The sequence below is a fragment of the Octopus bimaculoides genome, chromosome 15 (genome assembly GCF_046866305.1).
Source record: "Octopus bimaculoides isolate indiv1 chromosome 15, ASM4686630v1, whole genome shotgun sequence".
Taxonomy (NCBI): domain Eukaryota; kingdom Metazoa; phylum Mollusca; class Cephalopoda; order Octopoda; family Octopodidae; genus Octopus; species Octopus bimaculoides.
The window spans coordinates 22,117,982-22,145,327 of record NC_142942.1 but is presented as its reverse complement, the minus strand read 5'-3'; the positions used below and the strand labels follow the sequence as shown (position 1 = coordinate 22,145,327).

General features: G+C 37.3%; 4 protein-coding genes across 5 annotated transcripts in view; 2 read left to right on the top strand and 2 right to left on the bottom strand.

Annotated features, from left to right (window-relative positions):
* Positions 1–7,040, top strand: part of LOC106879770 (cyclin-dependent kinase 17) — a 71,247-nt gene extending 64,207 nt beyond the window's left edge. Inside the window, exon 18 of the transcript XR_016244431.1 lies at positions 242–7,040. The gene's annotated coding sequence lies outside the window, so the exon portion shown is untranslated. The remainder of the gene's footprint in view (positions 1–241) is intronic.
* Positions 6,896–12,779, bottom strand: LOC106879771 (solute carrier family 61 member 1). The gene is made up of 2 exons (XM_014929466.3): positions 12,490–12,779; positions 6,896–8,702 (listed from the first exon to the last, which is right to left on the bottom strand). Exon 2 carries the CDS (start codon positions 8,641–8,643, stop codon positions 7,291–7,293), a length of 1,353 nt encoding a protein of 450 aa, XP_014784952.1. The 5' UTR covers positions 8,644–8,702; positions 12,490–12,779; the 3' UTR covers positions 6,896–7,290.
* LOC106879772 (tRNA (guanine-N(7)-)-methyltransferase) lies at positions 12,007–24,192 on the top strand. 2 transcript variants are annotated; one of them, XM_089363538.1, is made up of 8 exons: positions 12,022–12,162; positions 15,840–15,966; positions 18,280–18,404; positions 18,818–19,002; positions 20,110–20,223; positions 21,025–21,126; positions 21,238–21,362; positions 22,607–24,192. In XM_089363538.1, exons 2-8 carry the CDS (start codon positions 15,863–15,865, stop codon positions 22,950–22,952), a joined length of 1,101 nt encoding a protein of 366 aa, XP_089219664.1. In that variant the 5' UTR covers positions 12,022–12,162; positions 15,840–15,862; the 3' UTR covers positions 22,953–24,192. The 2 variants fall into 2 exon arrangements, with proteins under 2 accessions (XP_089219665.1, XP_089219664.1); XM_089363539.1 differs by lacking the exon at positions 15,840–15,966 and having other exon boundaries at positions 12,007–12,162.
* LOC106879773 (uncharacterized) overlaps positions 24,187–27,346 on the bottom strand; it is a 46,380-nt gene continuing 43,220 nt past the window's right edge. The window contains exon 6 of the mRNA XM_014929469.3: positions 24,187–27,231. Coding sequence (XP_014784955.2) covers positions 27,008–27,231 — 224 coding nt within the window. The 3' untranslated portion in view covers positions 24,187–27,007. The remainder of the gene's footprint in view (positions 27,232–27,346) is intronic.

Sequence of the window (27,346 nt, the reverse complement as noted above, 5' to 3'; positions counted from 1 at the left end):
CCTTACATTCTGAGTTCAAATTCCACCGAGGTCGACTTAGCCTTTCATCCTTTTTGGGGTTCAATAATATAGAAATACTGGGTTTTCAATGTGATTCCTTATCCCTTGCCCCCAAATTTGTTCCCATGTTAGAAACAGTTATTATTCTCTTCTCTCATGACAGATGTCACTGGGTGCAGACAATAGTTTTTAAAGTGTGATGTTATCTCTGTTTTTTGTTTTTTCTTTTGTCTTTCGCTAGGGTTAATCATCTGGACATCATGGACGTTGGTTTTGCATGGAATTCTCCCTGTCTGTCCAAACCATTCTTCCTGAGAACCACCACAGCCATAGTACTTAGACTAACCAATATTATTCTCTTTGACTTCCAACATCTCACTAAATTCTGTGTTTGGACTCTTTGTCAAAACTGTTACCACAAGTGGTATGTACCTCCTTCAGTGCCAGGGCGACGACGATGATGAACGTCACACAATCTTCTCTGTTGGACAGGTCCAATGGAATAGCGACATAGTCATCCTCACTGACTTAATGATTAATACTCATCATTTTAATAATAATAATAATAATAATAATAACAATAATAATAATTTCCTGTGGCTAGACATTTTCTAAAGATAAAACTGTATTAAGATATTGATACTGGGTCGACAGTCCAAGTCAATCCCCAAAAAACATTTGGCACCAAAATAGATGCAGTGAATGATTTGTCTTGTTGCTCTACCAACTGGCAATTCCACCATCCTTAATAATAATAATAATAATAATAAAAGTAGTAGTAGTAGTAGTAGTAGTAGTAGTAATATTGATATTGCATTGTGTTGTCATATATCATAGATTCCCCCACCCCCCTCTCTCTCTCTGATGTGGCTGTTCCATTCAGTATTATGACTGATAGATATATCCACCCAAGTATTGTAACCGGTACTTGTATCACACTAAAGCATCACTAATGATGGTAGTGTCACAATGCGCTGTGACAGGTGCCTGTGTCACACTCTGCTTCTGTGTCCCAGTTCACTTGTCAGGGAATGTTTCTGGAATAAACATCGCGATGAACAGTAAAGGCTCATTGTTTGAACCACAAAACAGTCGCAGTGGTCATTAAGCTTGACCAACAATAATTACAATTGTAGTGGTCACTACCAAAGTCCAATTTTACAGTGGCAGTGGCTATTGACCTGGTCTGACAGTAAAGTTATCAAATGACCTTTCTGTCACTACATTTGTTTCAAGTGTTACACTAGACTTGGTGGCATTAAAATATTCAACGAAATGTGTCAGCTGGCCTGTTTCCCTGGTTTTTCTCTGACTAGCAGCAGTGTCACACAATACTGGCCCAGCTACATGTTACAATATTGTTACTAGTAGCTGCTACATCATACTGTGACTGGCAGCTTTGTCGCACTCTACTGTGACAGCTACATGTCACACTATAGTGCAACAGCTCCCTGAGAATTATGTTAGGGACATGCGTGTCTGTGGAGTACTCAGCCGCTTGCACATCAATTTCACAGGCAGGCTGTTCCATTGATTGGATCAGCTGGAACCCTTGGCATTGTAACCGACAGAGTGACAGTCAAATATAGACTCACCCACACACAATATGCAACACTGGTTTCACTTCTGTCAAATATGTCCTAGAAAGAATGAGAGAGTGGAAAGACTTAACTAAACTTAAAACTGTACCATTGAAGCCATCTTACAGTTTCAAAAATTTAGAACCAATTAGAAAATCCTTAATTCTCTTTCCTTTAATTAGTAAATTAGTACAAAGATTTATAGTTGATATGCATAGCAGATATGTGACTGTCATTATTTTTCTTACTTTTTTTTTTTAAACATGTCCAGAAAATATATTGGTCACATACACACACTATATATATATATATATATATATATATATATATATATATATATATATATATATAGACAGACACACACACACACACATACATACATACATACATACACACACATGCATTCATAATATTCTGGTTTGTCAAGATCCTTAATATGGGGTTATATCTTTCTCCTCCTTCGGGCTTGAAAAAGGACACATCCACACTACCAACACTGACCGCCACCTCTTCCTCACCCCACCCCACGTCACTCGCTACTGGTGACAGTGAAATCTGATGCAAGTGATATTAGAAGTAAATCATTCTGTTGAAATTCTCTTCATTCCTGAAGATCTTTTGCGCATTCTTTGGTTGGCTGCCACCTCCCTCTTCCCCTGCACCCCCCTCTCCTAATAATGAATCTTTTTTTTTGTTTATATATATATATATATATATATATATATATATATAGAATGTGGTTGATTACTGTAAAGCTATTGAATTAAAACCAAGAAAATGCAATGTTTTATTTGCTGATATTAAAATGTTACTTTCTTCATACAACAACACATCCAAGCTGGCAGAATCGTTAGTACGCCAGGCGAAATGCTTAGCAGTATTTTGTCTGCTGCTACATTCCTAGTTCAAATTCTGCTGAGGTCGACTTTGCCTTTCAGGGTTGATAAATTAAGTACCGGTGAAACACTGGGGTCGATGTAACCGACTTGTCCCTTCCCCCTCAAAATTTCAGACCTTGTACCTACAGTAGAAAGGATTATTATTATTATTATTAGCTATTAACAGAAACAGTTTTTGTAACGACTATAATTTGTACATCCAGTGTAACTGGGATATGTTAATTATCAGGTGGTGAGCTAGCAGAATCGTTAGCATGCTGGGTGAAATGCTTAGTGATATTTTGTCTGCTGCTGTGAGGTTCTGAGTTCAAATTCCGCCAAGGTCAACTTTGCCTTTCATCCTTTCAGGGTTGATAAATTAAGTACCAGTGAAATACTGGAGGTTGATGTAATCAACTAGGCCCCTCCCCCAAAATTTCAGGCCCTCTGCCCATAGTAGAAAGCATTATTATTATTAAGGGAGGTGGTTTGGCAGAATCCTTAATGCATCAGAGAAAATGTCTTCTTGACTCTTAATGTTCTGGGTTCCACTCCTGCCCAACTCAACTTTGCCTTCCATCCTTTTGTGTGTGTGTGGTGGGGGCTTATCGATAAAATACAATACCAGTCAAATACTGGGGAGGAAAAGGTTATCGACAAGCCCACACCCCTTCTCTCCAAAATTGCTGGCCTTGTGCCTAGTGTAGAAACCATTATTATTATTAGTTGTAGTAGTAGCAGTAGTAGTAAAGTATTATTATCATCATTAAGGCAGTGAGCTGGCAGAATTGTTAGAGCTTTTTCCGAAAGGCCTTTCATTGTTCCATGGTCAATTAAGTATAATGTACCAGTGATAAACTGGGGAAACGATCTTCATCATTCTTCATCCTCTCGCCAAAATGTCAGGCCTCGTTGTGCCTAATGTAAGAAATCTTTTTTTTTTTTTCAATTTGCTCCCCTCCTCCTTCTCCCAAAGTTTGGCCGACATTTCTTTCCCTCCATCCATCACTCACACGTTTTACAGCATTCACCTGTTGATTAAATTTGCTTCAGTTTTTCTTTTCTTCCGCTGCTTTTTTTTTTTTTTTCATCTATTTAAAAAAAAAAACACACATCATCATGTTTGGGTTTTTGGTGTTTTCTCTGTGTAGGTGGGTTGGTGTGTGTGTGGGGGGACATGTTGGATAAAAGGGTGTGGATGGGGGAGAGACACTGCCCCCCATCGAGGCTGATAATAGCAATCCCCCCTCGAAATACCACCATCCTGTCATCCACCCTTTTCTAGACACAAAAGTATCATCCAATCATAATTCACTCTCCACCCAGTAATAATTGTTACTGTTAATAATAATAATAATAATATTAATAATAATTGCAATACAATTTGTTTTCATAATAATGCACAAAAAAAAAAAGAAAAATCTTATTTATTTTCTCTTGGGTTTCAATTTGTTTTGCCAACCGTACAAATATACATACACACACACACACACACACACACACACACACACACACACATATATATGTATGTATACACAAGCATACACATAAATATGGCCATTCATACATTGTATATTTAAAACGAATCACACATTTAAGACAGGGTTGGTTGGTCACCCGTGGGAATTGAACTTGCTTGCTTCAGATCCCCTTCTGAGGTTCCCCCACCACTCCTACATCCCCACCCCCAATTGATAGGAAATAAAGTTCAAATTCCAAGTTGGTAGATACTTGATCTCCCTTTTCCCCCCCTCACACTTCCCCGCCTTTTTTTCTATTTATTTGATCATGTCTTTTTCTTTTTTTTTTTTAAAGAAAAAATACCTTGTTCCTGTTGCTGCCACATTATATGTATATATATGCTCACATTTTCATTTGTGTGTGTGTACATACGTATATATTATACATTCATATATATCCATACATGTTCTCGTGTGTGTGTGTATATATATATATATATATATATATATATATACACACACATACACACATGTATATATGTATGTGTATATATATAATACATACACACTCACATATGTTCATATATATGTAGACACATACATATACATTGAGTATAACATGTGATGTGACTCTTTAAACTTTGTAGGATGCACTCTTGTTGGCAGGGGGTTCCCCATATCAGGTTATTGTTTACCAACTTTCTTCTATAATTTTGGTAACTGTCTCAATATGGGCCCTGCCAGTTGTCCTACTCAAAAGAAGCCAAATGGGATTACAGGTTACAAATAACGACCCTACTTGTCCCCTTTCTTGTGTGATTTAATCAGGCTTTTTATTTCTTTATTTCATTGTTTTGTTATTAAATCTGATAAAAAAAAATTTTTTCTTTTGTTTATTTTTTTTTCATTTTGAATTTTTCTTTTTCCTGAATCTACACCATTTTTTATTATTATCATTGTGAACTCTCAGAACCTTTATCCTGCCAGACAATGCCTACCAGCGTTTTGTTTGTCTCTATGTTCTGAGGTCATCTTTGCCTTTCATCCTTTCAGGGTTATAAAATAAGTACCAGTTGTGTACTGGGTTGCTGTAATCAACTTTCCCCCTCCCCCTAGATTTCAGGCCTTCTGCCTTTAGCCAAGAGGATTATTATTAGTAGTAGTAATAATAATAGTAGTTGTAGTAGTATTGTCAGCTTCTAAGGTGCTGAGCTGGCACAGTTTTTAGTGCATTGGAAAAGATGCTTAACAACATGCCTTACAGTTCTTTCTGTTCTGAGTTCAAATCCTGCTGAGGTTGACTTTATCTTTCATCATTTCGGGGGTTGAGAAAATAAGTACCACTCACGTACTGGGGTCAATATAATCGACTTACCTATTCTTCTAAAGTTGCTGGCTTTGTGCCAAATTTTTGAAACCATTATTATTATTACCACCATTAACAGTTTGTCATCATTATTATTAAATGTCAACATTTTCATTCTGTGAAATATTCTTTTTCTTCAGAATCTGTATTTCTACATTCTTGAAAGGAAACCAATAATTTTCCATCTTCTAACCAATATTAACTAAACCTTGTTTTGCCATAACATTTTCTGTTTCCTTTATTTGTTCCCTTATTTTAAATTCTCTGTCCCTTGTCTTTCTCTTTCTTGTTAATCTCATGCAACCATCAAGAACGAATGTCAACCCTCTGAAATTCCATTCCTGCTTGAGTTCTTCCTGTAGATGATTTTGTTTGAAAGAAAATGTTGTGCTCTTAGCTTTTGCAGGTCCTCTGTGACTGGCGACTTTGATTTGGTTGTTTTTGGACATCAACTTACTGCAGGAGAAACAGTGTCTTGGAGGACAGAAGGCATAGTGAAATGCTAGGCAGTGTCTGGGAGATGAGATCAGAACCTGAGTGGAGGTAGAACAAGATCCGACTAGTTTCAGAGGATCTCTATGAACCACTGGTGCTGTTGTTTCCTCCATATCAGTGTCTGTGAGGGCCCTTCAGCTCGTCATGAAAAGAACTCTGTGGCTTTAGTTCTCGAACTTCACAACACTGCTACCACTGAACTCAATGCCTCTGGCCACCATTTATAGCACTTAGTTCTTCTGTTCCACACATAGCAACTGATGCTGAGTCAGTCACGTACCAACTGTCTTCAATAAACCTGAAGAGTAGCAAACCGGTTCTGACCAATGGCAGAACCTTCCAGGTACACTTGGACAACCACAGAAGTAGTTCCATGTATTTATTATCCTTACAACTAGCTTACATGTTAAAGACAGGAAACCCCTGTGAAGGGTGGCTGGAAATAGATGAACCTGTCTTATAGATGCTGAACAATACACTTCCTGATAGATATACTAAGACTGAATGGTCATGGCTGGAAGGCCTCATGTCTTGTCTTAATACGAGTGGAATGTTCTTTTTCTAGGACCATTTCACTCATATTATACCCCTGTACTGTCTATTGTTTCAGACCAGATTGACAAGTGATACAGAAACTGTGTAGGCTCTAAATACTTATTTCTAACCCTGAGGCTTGATTTTTACTGGGGCCTGGCATCTTTGCCTCTTCATCTACCCTTGCTAACGTCTATTTTACTCTGAGCTGTTAACCTATCTCAGACCAGGTTGACGTAAGTTTAAAGTTACATCTATTTCTTGATATTCACATTTATTTCATAAAACGTTTCCTAGGAAACTGAGGATGGACTGGATAATGTAAAGGCTGTGGTCGGTGGGACGCAAATAAGTGCATCACTAACCAAGGGAGACAACTGGAGCAAGCTTATAACAGATTGATAAAATGTCGGTTTAGCTGACTTGTTAGATCTAAATTGGAGTAAACACTGGCCGAGGTAGTGTTTTCTTTTTTTTTTTCGACTGTTTTATAAATACTCAACCCTACTCGGTGTTTGATTCCAAAACCATTAACACACTGAAACAACAATTTCACCAAAAATAATCCTAGAGATTAGGGGGTTGTTTTGTTACTTTTTATTTGATGGAAAAATAAATATTGCAATTTCTGAGAAAATATAACAGTGACTTGAAAGAAGGCAATGATAGAAAATAAAACGAAAAAAAAAAATGGATAAATAAATAAATATATAACTTATATACACTCCTTTGTGTGATTACAACAATGTTGTTTATGAGAAAATATTTTCAGCTGTCCGTTATATAAATATTACAGATATTACTAAACTATTGTTGAGAGTTCTGGAAGATGATGATGATGATGACGACGCTTAGTAAATGTTTTTGAAAGAAGAGGCGCTTCCTGTAAAGTTGACATTTAATGAGTGGAGTCGGCTAAAGCCATAAGAAATAACGAGTAAAAATAATTAAGATACAAAGCAGGATGGCTGTAATGCTTAAAATATATTATGGATGTGTTCAGTCTCTGCTATGAATAATGTCTCTTGCCGCATGTCATCTTCTTTAGCAATTTTCACAAAACGTACGCTACACACCAGCGCCAGAGCCTGAAGACCAACGCATACCACAAAGATCATTCTGTTGCCATGCTGGAAGACGTCTTCATGCAACAAGAGTAAAACAATACAAGAAATTAGATTGAGAGGAATACGGAACCAGTTCATGATATTAGTTCTGTGGGTTTCTGGGATGATGTTATTGCGGAGAAAACCCATGGCAGGGAAATATAACCCCACCCCTACTTCAAATATGAGAAAGGACGTGAAAGATAAAGCAGTGTTGGGATGGGTGGGGTTGGTCGATATCACACACAAAATGTTGGCAAATAATGCTATAATGACGGAACTAAGAAGTAAGTTAGTGACTGGGACATTCTTTGAGGAGGCAATCTGGTAGAGGCCTGACCCGATCAGAATGCTTATCATAAAGCTGGAGAAGACAATACCAAGAGAGAATTTCTCTCTGTCCAAAATTGGAGTCCAAAGAAAGATGATAATGTAGATAACACTTTCGTAAGATGATTCAATGGCACCAATGAGGAAAACTTTCTCATGAGTCAAAGTTTTCTTCAGACCCTCAAAACAAAGTTTCTGGAAATTAACTTTATGACCACTATAGTTTTCATTCCAATGAGTGGACATCATGACTCCAGCAAAAATAAGAAATGGAATGGCCAATATATAAGGAGCTACTGGTCCAAGGCCGAACCATTCAGAGAAAATATTTGCAGTTAAACCAGCTAAAATAGCTAAAACTCCATTCCAAAACGATGCTTTTGTGAAAGTAACAGCAATCCACTCCTTGGGGAAGTCATGGGTTTCCGTGTGTTCGTGGATGTACCATGCTTCAAATGCAGAGAACAAAACTGATGTTGCAACACCACCAACCAAGCGGCCCAGCAACAACACAGCATAGTTTCGAGATAATTTCAGCAAACATGATATGGAATAAAGAACTGTAAAGAGAATGCACATTTTTTTGCGACCGAATTGATCAGCAGCGAGGGGAATCCAAGTTCCAAGAAGTACAGTCGATGCAAAACCAAAGACATAAAGGACAGCAATTTGTTCCTCTTGGAATCCATAATAGTTGTAAAGTTTATAGAGATAAGGACCTTGAAGCCAGTCTGCAAACATTGCTGGAAGATATGCAGAGAAGTAACCTCGTTGGAACTTCAAAAATTGTGGATTGTTGCCCAATAAAACATCCTTCTTGAGACGGTAGACCATTATTTGTAAAAGACTGGCCAAACAGGCCAGAACCAGAAATACAGCATATAACACAACCATGATGATGGCAGCAAGGTAAAATAATCAGGAAGAATTCCACAGTCTTGGAGATACAGCAACTGAAAGAAACAAATTTAGTTGTATTTAGCATAATTTCACTTACTTATGATTAGATTTTATTAAATTTTCATTAAATAAAAATAATTTCTGTTTAACAGGTATCACATTGAAAGCTATTAAATTATAAAGTGTTTGTGTTTTTATAATAAACTATTTTACATTTTTTGCCCACAAGAGATTATGTCCGATCTTTAGCATACTGCTCTATGTCTTCTGAAATCATGATCACAGGAAAAATTGTTGATGAGAATTACCAACAAAAACAAAGCTGATAAATATGCACAGGTGTTGCAAATTAAGTTTAATTACCAATAAACATCATCTGTTGTAGATTGTACCTGAGGTTGGTACAACTGACTAATACAGTCCCTCTAAAATGGCTGACCTTACATTATTATCTGAAATCATCATTATCGAAATGCTTAGTGGTGTAGCAAGTCATAAAAGGCGGCAATATGACGTAATGGTCGTTTGCCCAAACAAGCATAATCCCATTGGTTAAAATTACTGCCCATATACGAATTCTAAACTTTGTGAGTGGATTTGGTAGATGGAAGGCTTTGGTTGGCCCGAGACTATAGTAGAAGACACTTGCCCAAGGTGCCACGCAGTGGTACTGAACCTGGAACCATGTGGTTGGTGAGCAAGCTACTTACCACACAGCCACTCCTGCACCTATATCTATTTATTTTTGAAAATTTCATTTTTAATGATGCCAGCTTTGGACACATAAGAGGTGTAATGGTATGAGAGGAAGGCTAACAAAGAAAATAGTCTTCGTGTGTGACAAATGTGTGCAGACAATAGACTTCCTCAAATACTCAGGGGGGACCATTAGAAGTAGAGTTTCTGGTATCTAGGCAACCAATTTAGCAGGGGAGGAGGAAGTACAAAACGTGTAGTTGCTAGAATAAGAACGGGCTGGGCAAAGTTCAGAGAGCTTCAGCCTTTGTTGGTAACTAAGGACCTCTCCCTCAGAGTCAAAGGCAGATTGTATGATGCGTGTGCACATACAGCTATGCTACATGGAAGTGAAATATGGGCTGTGATGACAGAGGACTTGTGAAGGCTTGAAAGAAATGAAAGTAGCATGCTCTGCTGGATGGGCAATGTCAGTGTGCATGCACAACAGAGTGTAAATGATTTAAGAGGAAAACCAGGTATAAGAGGCATCAGGTGTTGTGTGCAAGAGAGAAGACGGCACTAGTTTGGTCATGTGATGTATATGGATGAGGATAGATGTAGAAAGAAGTGCTGAGTTCTAATTGCAAAAAGAACCTGTGAAAGGGGTAAACCCGGGAAGAGTGGTGAGAAGGATCTGTGAATGCTAGGGAAATGACAAGGGATCAGGAGTTGTGGCGATTTGCTGTACTTGAAAAGACTAAGAGTCAAGCTAAGTAAAATCGCCGTCTTCCATACGTTGAGGCTTGTCGTTCTTTTACAGGTGCTGGTGGCACATAATATACACTCGTGCCACTTAAATAGCAACCAGCTCATTCTGTAAAGTGATTGGTGTTAGGAAGGGCATCTCAGCTGGAGAAACAGACAATTGGAATCTGGACAGCTCCCATCAAACCATTCAACCCATGCCAGCATGAAAAACGGACGTTAAACGATGATAATAATGAATAAAACCCAAAATATATAATTTATTTTTTATCTTATATTCGTTTTAGTCATTGGACAGTGGCCATGTTGGGTCACTGACTCCAGTACTTACTTTTAAGACTGATACTCATTCTATTGGTATCTTTTGCCGAACCGCCAAGTTATGGAGACGTAAACAAACCAACACCGGTTGTCCAGCAGTGGTTATGGGACAAACACAAATACATGACAATCTTTCGGCATTAGTAGACATAAAGTTTCAGATAAAAAGGACAGGCTGAAAAAGAGGGTGAATGACGTCATCCACTCAAACCGAAACACTGCCATATATATATATATATATATATATATATATATATATATATATATATATATCGGGCCAGGTTCTGTATACAAAATTCAACTACTACAAGTCATTTGGTCGACCTGAGGCTATAGTAGAAAACACTTGCTGAAAGTGCCACGCAGTGGGATTGAACTCAAGACTACGTGGTGAAAAGCGAGTTTCTTAACCCACAAAACCACGCTTATGACTAAAGGTTATCAAGGTCAGAAGGACTCAAAAGGCTTTGGTTGGCCATGAAAATTATACAAGGGAATTTGAAGATTTATTTCTTGAAATAATGGAGAAATGTGACGTGGCAACAACCATACCTTTCTCGAGGTTGCTGATGAAATTATTATAGTAAAGCAGTTCCCCGAATGGGAACCCAGGGACGAGTCAACCGGAAAAAAAACTATAACGTGACTGCTTGCTCGACTGGTTAGATGTAATAGTCAAACATGTCCGTCAATTGTCACAAACAAAGGGACAGGTTGGTCATGGCCGGTACGCTTGAGCAACGTCGATACGTGACTGAACAAGAATAACATCATAGCATTTAGAAAGCAGCAACTGATTAGGTAGATAGAAAGTTGATAGAGAGGGTGTGTGTGCTCACGGGCAATAAGGGCGGATGTCTGGAATAGTTTGCCCTTCCAGACCTCCGCTGCAAGAAGTCCACAAAACAACGGTTGACAGGAGATACGAACTCGCATTCAATACTCTGTGAGGCTCCCCACCTTATCGACCATGTCAATGTCACAACAACAACACTATAAAGACACCAGCTGTTTATATATATATATATCGAGTTTATATATATAACATATTTTTTTGATATATATATATATATATAGTGAGCTTGTATATATACATATATAATTTATATATTGTGAGCTTATATATATATATATATATATATATATATATATATATATATATATATATATATATATATATATACATACACACACACACACACAATCGCTTTGACGTCCACTTTCTTATGCTTGCATGGATCAGATTTATAATGTAATTAGTCGTGCATTGAACCATGTACTCTAAACAATAATGAAAAGATTATACTGTATTATATATATATATATATATATATATATATATATATATATAATGAAAAAGATTATACGTTATTATATGGGAGCACGGGGGGAGGGCTGAAAAGTTCCTGGCTTTAAGGATTTCACAAAAGGCGTAGTCGGAATCCCAACCTTCCGAGTTCTTTTACAGGGTTTAGAAAATATGCCCTAAGTGTATGAATCTGAGAGGAGAATATCATGAAATAAAATCATAATTAACTGATCCCCCCCCCCCTGTATTTTCTTTTATGCAAAGCCAGGAACTTTTCAATACCCCCCACCTCGTGTGTGAGGGGGGATCGATAGATAGACAGGCAGGTAGATGTGTAGGAGAGAGTTTACAAACAAGAGGGAAAGTACTCAATACATAAAATAGAGTGTAAATATTGCAGTGCTGAGCAACAACACACAACAATGTGTGTATATATATATGTAAGTATATTTGTGTATGTATGTATGTTGTAATATGTGTACGTGCATGTAAGCATATTATATATATATATATATATATATATATATATATATATATATATATACCAGTACTTTCACAGGATTTTGTTATCCCTTAATGAGGTTTGTAACCTTTATTTGTATATATATATATATATATATATATAATTGATATGTCTTTATGTGCGTTATGAGTATGTATTTCTCCCTGTATGCATGTATGTACGTATCCGTTTTGTATATGTATGTGTGTATATATATATATATATATATATATATATATATATATATATAATTGATATATGTTACCTTGTAAGTGAGAAATAGTTTCTTCTGCCTTTCTCTGGCTGTGTCTCTGTAAATAATAATAATTCTGTGATGTTTTCCTGTCACATCAGTGAACTTGGAGATTCGCTTCCCTCCAGTTTCCAATATTTTGCAAGTTAGCAATATACAACACAATCAGTTCTGTCTCTCTTACCACACATGTTGATGACATTCACAGATATTACACACCATCGTTATATACATATTATATATATACACCCTCCACCAAAAAATCTCACACTTCCCATTTACACATTCTTCCTCTCTATCTCTCTCTCTCTACCACCACGTCTTCATATGTAGATAACCAGACTACACCCTCCCTTCTTTCAATGTATCTATCTAATTATCGTTTAATTTCTCTCTGACTATCACTTTCTCGCTTTCTCTTTCTTTCTATCATATTCCTCCCCTTCTTTACATCTCGTTTTCTTAACGTTTAAAACTCTCGTACAAACGAGTTTAATGATTTTTTTTTGCCCTGAAACACGCCCGGTTTTTGTTGTTTATTTAAAAGAAACAAACATTTCTTTGTGTACACAGGAGTTGTGTACATTCTGTCTATTCTTTTACATATCGGTTTTACTTTACGATCGGTACCTCTATCTATCTATCTATCTATCTATCTGGGTTTTGTAGATTTTTTACATCAAGTTTTACTTACGATCGATACCTCTATATAGATATTTGCAATTGGTAATCGAATTTATTAACTCATTTCATAAATGAATTTATCATTAATAATAACGCATGACCCTGATTTTAAACGTTACCGATTTGCACGGTACATTGTTGGATCAGTTGTGTAAAACGAGGGACAATTCAACGCACACGTCGTCTTCATCATCATCATTTTACATGCACTTCCTCTGCTCACATAAAAGTCATCGCGGTGTGAGTTACTTCATATTTGCAACCACTCACTTTATAGACTAACCAAAGGACACCATTTTGCCTGCAGGTTTAATTTTTCGCATGGTTTCTACAGGTAGCTGCCCTTCCTGATACCAATCGCTTTACAGAATGGAGTGGGTACATTTTATCGTAACACCTGCACAAGAGAGGTTTCAAATCCGAAGCAGGACACAGCAAATGAATCTTCTTTAGTCTACACTATTGACAGATAGATTCTCCTTCACCAGCCCCTGGCATTATAGACAGATGTAAATATATATTAGGGAGAATATACGAAAAAACAACAACAGACGAGGACAGGTGGTGTAAATAACAAAAGGATGTATTAGTATGACGCTCGGGAATACGGAAAGTCTTTGACGTTTCGAGCTACGCTCTTCAACAGAAAGAATACGGAGACAAGGAGAAAAACACGGAGAAAAAAAATTGAATAGTGTCCAGTCAACGGTCAATCATAATCAACATATATATATAATGATGATGATCCAGTCCATATTGTAAACTGGTTGGCATTTGGAAGGGCATCCAGCTATAAAAGCCATGCCAAAACACAAAGAAGTATGATGCAGGCTTCTGCCTGGCCAGCTTCTGTCAAACCGTCCAACCCATGCCAGCATGGAAGGAGGACGTTAAACAATGATAATGAAAACATTTGCAACCATGTGACTTTGGGTTCAGTCCCATAGTAGAGCACATTTGGCATTACTCTACACTATACCCTTGGGTCAACCAATACCTTGATTGCGATTTTGTTTGAAGGAAACTCTCTGAAATCCCATCATAGCCATTATTTCAATGTCCACTGAAGGCAACAAAGCTGGCAGAATTGTTAGCACATTGGACAAAAGGCTTACTGACATTTTGTCCATCTTCGTGTTCTGAGCTCAAATTCTGCCAAGGTCAACTTTGCCTTTCATCCTTTTAGGGTCAGTGAAGTACTGGGATCCATGTAATTGACTCCCTTCACCCAGAATTTCAGGCCTTGTACAGAAAAGATTATTTTAACATCCACTTTTCCATGCTCACAGCCATACCCACATTTAGCCACATATGTGTGCGTGTGTGTATTGTGTATGTGCATGTGTGTGTGTCTGTCTGTCTGCTTGTCAGTATGTACATTTATGTGTATGTTGAATGTATGTGGAGAGGGTGACTATGAATGCAATATAAGAGAAATGAGAAGGGATCAAGGCTTTTGGATTTATGTTATGCAAATGAGTAAATATTTGCATTCATAACTTTAGAAGACCAACCAACCATTTTATCTCCTACCAATAAAACAAACCTGCAATCCAAATAGACTTTATAGTCACCAGGAAACAGTATAAACAGATAGTTGTGAATACTAAGTGTTTCCCCAGATAAGAATGCACTACTCGACATAGACAAGTGGTTAGAGATGCCAGAGAAAGAACTGGTTGGGAACTGAAAGAACAGTTTGATAAACACCGGATGAGAGAGCTTCTTGGTGACATATGGGACAAAGAAGAGAAAGAAATAGAGACTCGTAGCACAGAAGACAACTGGGAGGTTTTGCAGGCCACAGACAAGATCTGCTGTTGAGACCAAGCACATGATAAACGTGGAGAGGAAAAATACTGTAGACAGAGACATAAAAGATAAAAAATTAAAAAATACGGCCATAGACCAAAAAAGAGGACAGCAAAGACCCAATATCAAGTAACTAGAATAGAAGGTAGATGTTAGTTTTGATTAGTGCAGAAAGAAGCAGAAAGCAAGAGGTTTATTGATGTTCTATGATGAAAGGAGTAGAGTTAAGAGGGGCTCAGGATTGCAAAAACATTATATTGGGGTGATTCAGAGATAGCTGGGGTAAAAGTGTGTTTGGAATGACAGTGGCACACTTACCCTCAGTGAGGCTAAACAGAAAGAAGTTTGGAAATGTTATTGAGAGAAGTTATAATAAAAAGAAATAGAACGAGGGACATAGCTTATGGATCGTTAGTGTATTTCGTTTTATCCATGATGGTTTTTTTATAGATTACATCTTCTAATTCTATTTCGGGATTAATTGTACTCTGAAATAGAAAATGGATGGAATCTTGTCCAGTGCGTCACACTATATTTAAAGATAAATGAGTGAGATCTAGCAGATATTTTTAGTAGGTCGAGGGACCATGCTGAAGATATTACACTGGTAGTAGATGCGTTTGTCCATTGTACAGTTATAAAATTGATTCCGAATCATTTTAATAGTAAACAATTTGAATAAAATTAGGTTGTTAGTAAATTATATATCTTACTTTCTCGTTAATCGTTGCTGAAAATTATTATTATTATTATTATTATTGATATTGATATTTATTGTTTAAACAAAAGCAATGCAATTTCAACGAAGATTAAAATTCAAATTACGTTTCGTCAAGTCAGTGTTTATTTTTATATGTAACCGGAAGTTGCATGTTGCCGATATTTCAACATGGCAGTGTTAGAGAAAACTCCTCAAGAATGTCGATTACCACAGAAGAAATACTTCCGACAGCGGGCTCATTCCAATCCAATCGCTGACCATACGTTTGACTAGTGAGTCTTGACCATTTTGACTTTGTCTCTACTTGTATTTGTGTTTATGTGCCTGTATACATATACATGTGTATATTTTTTTAATGAAAATAAATTCTGTTTGTTACTATTTGCAATAATTCAGTGAAAAGGAATATATCTTACAAAAAGAAAAAAAACGAGAGAAGAAAGAAAAACAAGAAGAAAAATACCAGTGCAACACCAAGTGCTTCATTTGGTCGTACACCACAAGGTTCAACGCAACCTACTGAAGCACGCTTACACGCTCGCAGCATTACCACAGGTGATGGCGAGGCTATGGCGTTGGAACAGCCAAGCACCCTCACGGGTATCACTTGCTGCTTCGTTAAGACGAGCCGCCAACGATGAAAAGAACTTCGCCGTTAGTGACCCAGCCTCTTTTCAAACGTCTCAAACGGAGATAGTTCACTGACAAGTCCTGATACTTAAAGATTGTGTTCTGTTCGGCCATGGAAGCAGTGACCGTTCCATTTACTGCAGTATCCAGGATGTGAGAGGGAGCAAAGGAATCACAGACTGACATCCCAGCTGCTGGTATGGGTTGGAAGGTTCAACAGGAACTGGTAAGGCTGGGGGCTGCATCAGGTACCATTGTCTGTCCTGGCATGGTTTCTACGGCTCAATGCCCTTCCTAACATCAACCACTACAAGAATGAAATGGGTGCTTTTTATGTAGCACCAGTATCTGCTGTGGTGGATAGGTCTTCTTTTGTACAGCAAGGTGCCAGATATCTCAGTGCTTTGTCATTTCCTTCATAAGGATCTGAGTCGCCCTTCATTACTTTGTTCCATGTCTTCCTGGGTCTCCTTCTTCCATGAGTTCCATCTATTTTAAGTGTTTGACCCTTCTGTATGTAGCTGTCTATATCCATATGTATCACATAACCAAACCAGCGCAGTCCTTTCTCTTGCACATTGCATCTAAATCCTCATATGCACAATGCTTCTCTTAATACACTAGTGCTCTGTTGCACATGTACACAGACATTGTACATCCAGTAAAACATACTTACTTCATTCCTCTCTAGTGTTCAGTGATAATGGACTGAACTGAACCGTAACTAATCTGCACATCTTCTGATAACTCATGGATGGTGATTCAAAGATTTCTCCTCATGGCTGCTTCCACATCTACAGTGTTTTTCTCAGCTGTTGCAGGTCTCCCAGAACGTTTGTCAATATCAACATTTTTTCGACCATTTTGGAAACATCTGAACCACTCGTACACTGGTGTGGGCCTCATACATTCCTCTCCATATACTTTCTGCAACTTTGTTTAGGCTTCTGAGCAGGTATCACCATGACAACTTTCTCTGTCATGGTCAATGCACAGCAGAGTTCAAGGTCAGTCTGTGCCAAGCGGCTTTAGTCTGCGTGCTTTAGCTTCGTTACTGTGGTAAAAGTCTGGATAATTATTGATCTGATCATGTATATATGCTTCCCATTTACTCTGCCCTCAATTCCTAGTGGAGTCATGTGAGATAGAGTTCTGAGGCACCTCCTTCATAGGATCCTGTCAGAAGCAACCGTCATTACCTTTTTGTGTTGGATTCCCAAGTGTGGCCAACTGAGATTATGGATATTATACAATCCTCTTCTCCTTGGTCTACTCCTTGGTTTCTTGTTGGCTCAGCTTGAAGAATTCTTCTTGCAATTCTTTCCTGATATGTTGTGTATGGGAGTTTGTGAATGAAATGAATCAGCAAGTAGAAAGATCTAAGGAATGGTAATTGCTCATATTTTGGGGAGGGGATAAAGAAATATACAAAAACTCAAAAGCTAAAGTAGTGAGATGAAATATATACAGTGATGGGTATGTGAACATGAATTAGAATTATACTGAGACCAAAGTTCATTATGGTTTCATATTTAGGTGTGTTCTGTATTTTTTGGTAAATAAATTTTCTTTATTTCAACGTTCTTGTACAGAAATTGTTTCATTGTACTGGTAGATGGGGAAGACTGAAGTTTGGTTGGATATTACCTGCACATCTCTCTATATATTCACTCAAAGGGATCTGTTTTTACTGTGGGAAACGGATCTGTTCCTTAAGTAGTGTGTGGTTCTCCGTCTAAGTGCCATACTTGACAAGTATGGCACACGGCTAAATATGAACACATAATCAAATAAACAAACAGATCATCAAAATCTTAAAGCTACAAGATAATGCAAGATTAATTCAAAATAATGTGAATAAATAAGCATTACATTTGACAGAGTAATCTGGATGCTAAAAGGGTTAAATTATTTTAATTGAATGTTTTTTTTTTTGCTTTTGTTTCTATTTTCAGCCCTCCAAATCCTTCTTGTATGAAATGGTCTGAATATTATCCTGAATTTTTCAGTGGAAATTCATCATTATGTATCCCAAAAATTGAATTTGCAGATATTGGTTGTGGCTATGGAGGTCTTTTAGGTGAGAAAGAGTTAAACGTTTTTAAAAACACCAACTACAGTTTGGTTATGTGAATCATCATCATCATCATCATTTAATATCCTTGTTGGTACTGGTACCATGTAAAAAGCACCTAATATACTCTGTAAAGTGGTTGGTGTTAGGAAGGACATCCAACCATTGGAAAACTACCCCTAATGAAGTCCTCCCAACCCATGCAAGTGTGGGAAAGTGGACATTAAAATGATGATGATATACATACATGCATGCACACACATGCATACATACATATATACTTACATGTTTACATACATACCTGCATGCAATGCATACACACATCCATGTATGCATCCATCCATGTATTTGTGTGTATTAATTGTTTAGCTATTATAGTGACGTATTGATAATGTTATTTCTTTTTTTTTTTTTTGCAGTGTCCTTGTCACCATTGTTCCCTGATAAACTGATGCTAGGAATTGAGATCCGTGTGAAAGTGTCGGATTTTGTGAAGGAACGAATCAAAGCATTGCGTACCATGAATCCTGGAATGTACCAGAACATTGCTTGTATTAGATCCAATGCCATGAAATATCTTCCCAATTTTTTTGAAAAAGGACAGGTTTGTAGTTAAGACTGTTTTCCACTGTGCTGCCTCGTTGAAAAATACATCCATTACTCACTGTAAATCCCTATCATCATCATCATCATCATCATCATTTAACATCCATGTTTCATACTGACAAGGGTTGGATAGTTTGACAGGATCTTCGGGGTCCAGGGACTGCATCGTACTCCATTGTCTACTTGGGTATGGTTTCTTTGGCTGGATGTCTTTCCTTCAGGCCAACCACTCTATAACCTGTGCTGGGTACTTTTTTCATGCCACTGGCTCAAATGAGGTCACCATGCAGCTTGGAAGGCTAAGATCCCCTTCAGCTGAGTTGGATCACAATAAAGAGGGAGGCAGCCTTTATGCAAGGAGATAAGGGATTAAAGCAATGGTTCTCATCTGGGGTCTGTATGATCCTTGGGGGTCCATACAAGGTTTTGTTGTTAACATTTATGAGCAAGAAATTGGTTGTTTCTACAATACAAAAAATTTCGTAACATTTTTAAAAATATAATTCCTCATAATATGGCGTAGTGGTTAAGAGTGTGAGCCAGGATTCAGTCTGATTTGGCGTGGTTTTCCACAGATGGTTGCCCGTCCTAACGCCAGCCACTCCGAGAGTGTAATAGGTGCTTTTATGTGCCACTAGCATGGGTGCCATTTGCGTGACACGGGTATCTGCCATGATTTTGCTCGGCTTGATGGGTCTTCTCGAGCACAACATAATGCCAAAGGTCTTTGTCCCCATGAGGCCCAACATGCGAAAGGAACTCAGCCACTTTGCCTCCATGCAGCCCAGGAGCTCGGCCACTTTGGCTCCTTGAGGCCCTTGTGCTTCAAAGGCACTCAGCTATGGTGGTACTGAAGTACTAAAGAGCAGCAGGGTACTCTAAAACCACATGGTGAAGGACCATGACAAGGAAAGGAGACAAGAAGGGTGGAGAAGCTAGAATGAGACCAGAACAGTGGCAGGAAACAGCTGGTTGGAGGGATCACGTTGCGGTTCCTCCACATCTCATTTCTAAAACGTTCATTCTGAGACATTTGTAATGAAACACGTAGCATGGAATGAAAAATTTAGACTTTACTTAGCATCACTGTTTCTTTCTATTTCAGCTGACCAAGATGTTTTTCCTGTTCCCAGACCCACATTTCAAAAAGACCAAACATAAATGGCGCATCATCAGTACCACACTTCTAGCAGAATATGCCTATGTCCTCCAACCACAAGTGAGTTGATGTCTTTCATTCCATCTCCAGAATTATGGTAGTTAGGATGCAACACATGCAGTTAAGAACTGTTTAGCAAAACCATTATTCTTTTATTCTTTTACTTGTTTCAGTCATTTGAATATGGCCATGCTGGAGCACCACCTTTAGTTTACCATTATCTTTTATCTTTTTTTTGTTGAATGACTTGACCTCAGTATTTATTTAGTTTTATTTTTTCTTAAGACTGCTCTGGTACTTATTCTGTTGGTCACTTTTGCTAAACTGCTAAGTTACAGGGATGTAAACACACCAACACTGGTTGTCAAGCAGTAGTGGAAGATAAATACAGACACACATTTACATATATATATATATGCACACACATAAATACACGACAGGCTTCTTTCAGTTTCCAAATCCACTCACAAGGTTTTGGTTGGCTCCAAGGCTATAGTAGAAGACACTCGCCAAAGGTGCCACTCAGTGGGACTGAACCTGGGACCATATAGTTGGGAAGCAAAGTTCTTGTTGCACAGCTATGCCTGCCACCTGTACTACTTTTAATAAACGGAGGTCATCTCTCTTTTGGGGTGTATCTGGGTAAATAGATTATATTTTTTGACAGTATTTGGGAACACAGAGATAAATATTTAACTGAGCTATGCTGGAATCAATCAAAAAAATGTTATTTTGCTGCAGTATATTCAACCAAGAGACAAAATATAGAACAAATTGCACAATTCCTATTCCATGCTAACATAGAATTGTTAATGATGATTATTATAATCTAAATTGGCCCCTTTTTGTGTCTTTTTATAGGGGCTGGTCTATACAATCACAGATGTGAAAGAGGTCCATGAATGGATGGTACAACATTTTGAAAATTTCCCCTTATTTGAAAGAGTCCTGGATCATGACCTTGTGAGTATCATTTTACTTGATTTTGTTATATTCAACAGAATTGTTTAAACTGTTCAGGATGTCTGAGTTCTCAACCTATTGTCTTTCTCTTTTGATCTTTTTTCGTTTCAGCAAAGTGATGTTGTTATTGAGAAACTTTATGAAAGTACGGAGGAAGGTCAGAAGGTTACACGAAATAAAGGAGAAAAATTCCTGGCTGTGTTTAGACGAATTAATGACCCTTACGTTAGTAAAAGGTGACATTAAAACTATATTTTTGACTTCTTTTTGATTTTCTGTGAATCAACACATGCATGTATGTTGTGGAAGACTTTACATTTAGATTTTTCTCTGACTTAGGATTATGGAAATCACTTGGAATGGTTACTCTTTTTCATGTACCATTCCTACAGATGTTAGTTATCAGAGACCTCTATCTTGTACTTGTCCCTTCAACAACTTACCACATTATTCGGTCAGTCTCTTTTCATAGCCAGCTGATTAGACTACTCAGCCTCTCTATAAGTTGGTCCCATTATAGCCAGCTGGAAAGGCCATCCTCTCTCTCTCTCTAGTTGATCAGGCTGCCTAACATATACTCTCTCATTTTCCATACTCATGGTCAGTCTCTATAGCCAGCTGATGAGGCCATCCTCTCTCTTCTCTCTTGCTCCTGTTTATAGGGCTGCCCACTCTGTTCTCTTTCTTTATCTCTCTATGACCAGTTACTAAGGCCAAACTGTCTCTTCTTTCTCTCTCCCTCTTGCTCCAGCTGATAGGATTGCCCAGGCTCTTCTCTCTCTTTCTCTCCACACTCTAAGCCAGTCTCCATAGCCAATGCTCTCTCTTCCCTTCTTTCTCTCCCTCTTGCTCCAGCTGATAGGATTGCCCAGGCTCTTCTCTCTCTTTCTCTCCACACTCTAAGCCAGTCTCCATAGCCAGCCTTCTTTCTCTCTAGCCAGGCTGATAAGGCCATTGTGTATCTCGGTCTTTCCTGGCTTCTTCCATTCACTTCTCCACGTTTCACTATGCATTCAAGACTTCTCGTATTCTATTTTGAGTTTTACTTCCTCCTCCTGATCCCCATGGAACATCAGACAACATTCATTATTTCTGTAGCAGTTTGAAATATGAAGGTAAGGTTTCTAGCTTTCCATTCCACCCTTCCTCATTTCTCAACACAACTGTGGGATCAGTTATGCCAGACACCAACCAAAAATTTCACTGTCAAGGTTGGGGTGGGATCTATAGCATTGGATAGTGACCTTGTCTTTGTTTTGGTTCTCTGCATGCAAGGTTCAAATCTTACTGAGGTCGACCTTGTTTACATATGATGATATGTATAAAAGTGGTGCCCCAGCATGGCCGCAGTCAAATGACTGAAACAAGTAAAAGAAAAAAGAAATATATGTATACAATAGGTGCAAGGAGTATTTGAGGGCACTTAATAATCCATATATTCCTCACTTCAAACCAACTAAAGGGTTTTTATTTCTTTCAGATGCCCCATGGCAGATACAATGCTAACGCAAGAAATGAAAAGACATGCAGTCATTGTTGCCATATGTGCAGAACGCAGCGATTTAGAAATTGCCAACTTTCTAAATGTTGCAAGATCCTTTGTTCACAAAGTTCGGACGGAACTGGAAGCTTCCGGTGGGAATGTTTCAATTGTATCAAAGAGAAAAAAACATTCTAAACGTTCGGACGCTATAAGGACACCGCAGTTCATCCAACGGGTTCAACACATTGTCAGTGATAATCCCGAAAAATCATTGAGGGCCGTTGCTAAAGAACTTGAGGTGTCAGAGTGGACTGTCAGAACTGTGGTGCATGAGGACATTTAGTACCATTCGTAGGTGTTGTGTAAAACCAATTCATGTCTGCAAAGATATTTGATCTGTGCCAAACAATTACTGGGAAAAGTTTTAAAAAGTCTTCAGGAACACAGCATGTTATGGTTTTCTTCTGATGAGAAAATCTTTGACCAAGGCCCAACAGGAGAAATGATAGATGGTTATCACTCTGAAGGACGTCAGTGATGCACATTAGGTTCCCAGCAACTGGAATGGTTTTAGGAGTGGTGAATAACAAAGGCCATGGCATGCCACCTCACATCTTTCCACACGGTTTTAGAATGAATGCTGCTGGATGTGTTGAGGTGCTGCAGACAGGTGTTAAACCCTGGATGGATGAAGGACACAGCAGAAGGCTGTATGTGTTCCAACAAAGTTCAGCACTTTTGCACAAAGTCCTCTCAACCCAAGAATGGATATCATACAATCATGTACCATTGAACCTGTGACCACCTAACTTGACAGATTTAAATCCCATGGATTACTACGTTTGGAGAGTTGTTGAAAGGGAGAATAATTACTGCAATTTCACTGAAGGCCACCATGTTCCAGGTGATGGTGTCTGAAATGAAATACAAACCATTTAATGCATGTCAACGATTCTGGTCCCCCATCGAAGCTGAAGGCAACTCACAACACGCGTTTCCAATCATTACTGGAAAAAACTTCCAGCCATTTTGATACCAAACCCACCTTGGACTGCCCTTGGTTCTATGGTACCTAATTGAGTAGATCTACAATTAAAGGGACTCCAGCCATAACCACCCATCTTAGTTTTTCCTCCTCCAGAAACCGTGCCTGGGTCCACTGTTTCCATCTGTGTGTGGAGCAAAAGTGAAGTTATCTGTACTGATTTTTGAGTGACAGTTGACTTGAAGAAATCAGAATCCATCGTAGCCGAGATTTCAGTAGAATTTCATCCTCATCACCATTTAATGTCTTGTTTTAAAAGCGATCTAAATTAAAACCTTCCATCAAAATTTTTATGTTAATTTATGTTCCAAATACCAGCTTAATAACGACAAAGTTGTTTTACTAAATTCTTCATGATTTTCAAAATTAATTAAAACAAATGCAGAGAAATTTCAATAGAAATATGGTAACAAAAGGGTTCGAAGGGACACTTGTATTGGTATCTCTTTCATTGGTGAGAAATATTCAACAGCCACACTCTCACCTTCACATCAACAGTAAAGTCAGTGAAAGACAAAAATAAGCAACAAAGTCTAAATTATTGTTTTTTATTTATTCTTTTTCTTTCACAAATTCACAAATTATTTTGGTTCTCTTAGAGAGAGAGAGAGAGAGATAGATAGAATGAGAGAATATTTACAGAATCACCAGCACACAAGGGAACTGGTTGAAATGATGTGCATCAACCCTCTTTAAAAGAGGGTTTCTATTTACATACATGATGTACGAATCATTTTGAAGGTGGCTACTGGGACGTTACTTCACACACCTGCATAATCTTCCAGCTTCATTAAAAAAAAATTTTTTTAGGTTTTTTTTTTTGTTCAGGCCCTATTACGAACCAAAAATATATAAATAAAACAAAAACAAAGAATTAGGGAGCAAGTTTAATCTCTTTAAGGTTGCAAGGTAGTAGTGCTAGGTTAAACACGAGATTAAATCTATTGAGCAATGACAACTAGTCCCTAATTGTGATTGGTAGGGTGTGAGATAGTAGTAGTAGTTCACGTGGTGGCAATGTGGACCTTGGTGTATAAAACCTACTGTTAAGTACAACACATCTACAGTGTGTTAATAATAATCATAACATATACTAGTGATCTCTATATTTGCTGAACTGAAAAACATTTTCATTAAGGTCATGTCATTTTTATTGTGTGGATAACCATTTCTCTTTGAGCTAACAACTGCTTGATTTTTTTTAAATCTGAGAAGTTGATCTGCCATTAATTTGGGACTGTCCCTAGCTCTACATGTCCATGGACGACTGATCACATAATTATAATTTAAAGTTATATTATCTTCTGCTGAGGATTGTTAATAAATGATAAATAAAGTGGGTTTAAAGATGGTGCTAAGCTGAAGATATCCATGAAACCTTTAGATATCAAATGTTAGAGAGAAATAAGTTATATATCAGAGCATTAAAAGAAGAAAAAAAAATCAACATACCATTTAATATGATAAAATCTAAAAATGACTTCATCTTGTTCTAAGTTCTTTCATTCAACTAAAAACTGCTCAGAAAGAAGTCAACAGTTTGAGAAAAGGGATGGGAATAGGGTACATATTACCTGAAATTGTTACGGATTGTTTAAATTTGAGGAGAAATATTTCTGGATTAATAGAAGCACCATTGCAGTAAATATTCCTTGTTTAGCATCCAACTCAAACTAGCATGTACTGAGAGAGACAGGTAAAAGACTATGTATAACATAGAAATATTCTTTTCTATAAGAGAAAAATACACAGTACATACCAGCCTAGAACCATCTGAAAACAAATCCAAATGGTATAAAAACTTCCCAAAATACTGCACTTACTTGAATATACACAATGGCACTTCCAAAGACTCATTTGTTGATTAAGGAACAGGACAGATCTTGTTGAGACATTTCTTTTGCACTTCATCAAAGAGACACTTGAAGCAGATTAGGCATCAAGTATTTGTGACAAATTTCTAGTTCAAAACGAGTGACTTGTAAGGTTTTTTATAGCTATTCTAATTTAGATGATTTCCATTAAGAGACAACAATAAATATGTTAAGGACACTCACTGGTTGTTAAAAGAAAAAAACTAAGTGAAGCAATGTAATACAGACGGCTATATAAACAATAATGATGATAAGAATTAAACAACAGAACCGAGTGAGTGGTGGAATGTCTAGAAAATTACCAAACACAAGTCATATTCTGTAGATAATTACTTCTAACTATGAAATAATGCTTTGAAGAATTGTGAAAAAAGTTCTTTGGGGAAAAAAAAAATTTTCAAAACATGGAAGCTTTGAGTTCTTTTTTTTTTTATAAGAAAAGAATCAACTGAAATGGTTTTTTTTTTTTAAGAAGAAAAAAAAAATCAGTTATCTTGAGGAGGGGAAAATGATTAGTTAGGTTAGCTGTTATGAAATAGATATAATATAAAGTGTAAATCTTAACACAGAAAACATTGATTTGATGAGTAAAAACTTAGTAAAATACACTGAAAGTAAGGTTCTAAATTAAAAAGAAAGTGAAAGTGGAGAGAAATAACTATTACACAAGGTTAAATATTTGTATATACATGGCAAAAGTTGAAGCTAACCTTTTAATAAAAGATGCTATGAAATAACATACAGCATAAAAAAGTGAAATGACAAATGTATGAATGAAGAAGTCAAAACTGGGCAACAAACAAATAGAGCAGGGAAAAAAAGAAAATGAAAACTGCTTAAATTTATTTTAGATTAAAATGGGAGAGAAAATTGCCTGATTAATTGAAATTTTATTTTAAGCTTCTTAGAGAGTTACTACTCTATTGGGGATGAAACGGGGAGGGGTGGGTCCTAATTAGTTATCCTGCTACAAATAGGAGAGATGTGTAGTGCAATGTCGAGGTACGATGTAGGAGACCGTTGGTTGAAGATCTGGAGGCGCTAAGTTCTTCCAAAGCTGTTCTACTCTCATGAAGGGCACTTAGATTTTTATGAAGTCCATTGATGGACATGCTAAAAATAAAATGTAATGGTCCAGTGCACATGCACACATTAACACATACAAGCACACACACACACACATCATTTCAGAAATGTTACTGTCCCATGTCAGAGTACCCAGGATGAGCAGCTAGATACAGGTAAGATACTATAGAGTCAACTTTATACAAAGGTGTTTAATTACATAACTGGAAGGATGTGTATTCTCATTAGTTGGGCCCTTTGCAACTGGAATGTAGTAGAAGCAGAGCCGTTTATTGTCCCATTCCCTACAACCATAGATGAAAGATTAACGGTGATGGAGAAGATGAGAGGAGAAGTGTGGTAATAATTGTGCTGCTAAAATTCTTTCTTTTTTTCTTTTTTTTTCTTCCATATTTAGATACTGATTCTTTTGCTTTCAGTTCTAATTCTATTAGATTTCCGTGTTGTGAATTTTGCTTCTCTACACTGCTGACAAACAAAAGTTTCAGGAATATTGGATTTTCGAATTTTCGCACAAGATAGGTGGATCCATGTTGAACATTCTGAACATTCAATCATTGGTCTTCCGGCATAGGGTTTAAGACAATGGCAGGTTATTAAATCCCAAGATTCATCATCTGGAAAAAAAGAAAGAAAAAAAAAAAAATCAATGGTCAAACTTTAAAATTAACCTGACAAAGAAAAGACATTATTTTATGTAGTAAATAAAATTATTAGTTTCAAATTTGGGGT

What these genes read in the sequence shown, in the direction of transcription:
- LOC106879772 (XM_089363538.1), top strand. Translation starts at nt 15,863, where the DNA reads ATGGCAGTGTTAGAGAAAACTCCTCAAGAATGTCGATTACCACAGAAG. An exon ending in ATTTTTTTGAAAAAGGACAG is followed by an intron (nt 19,003 to 20,109) that starts GTTTGTAGTTAA and finishes TTTCTATTTCAG; the next exon opens with CTGACCAAGATGTTTTTCCT. An exon ending in GACCCTTACGTTAGTAAAAG is followed by an intron (nt 21,363 to 22,606) that starts GTGACATTAAAA and finishes TATTTCTTTCAG; the next exon opens with ATGCCCCATGGCAGATACAA.
- LOC106879771 (XM_014929466.3), bottom strand. Translation starts at nt 8,643, where the DNA reads ATGGTTGTGTTATATGCTGTATTTCTGGTTCTGGCCTGTTTGGCCAGT.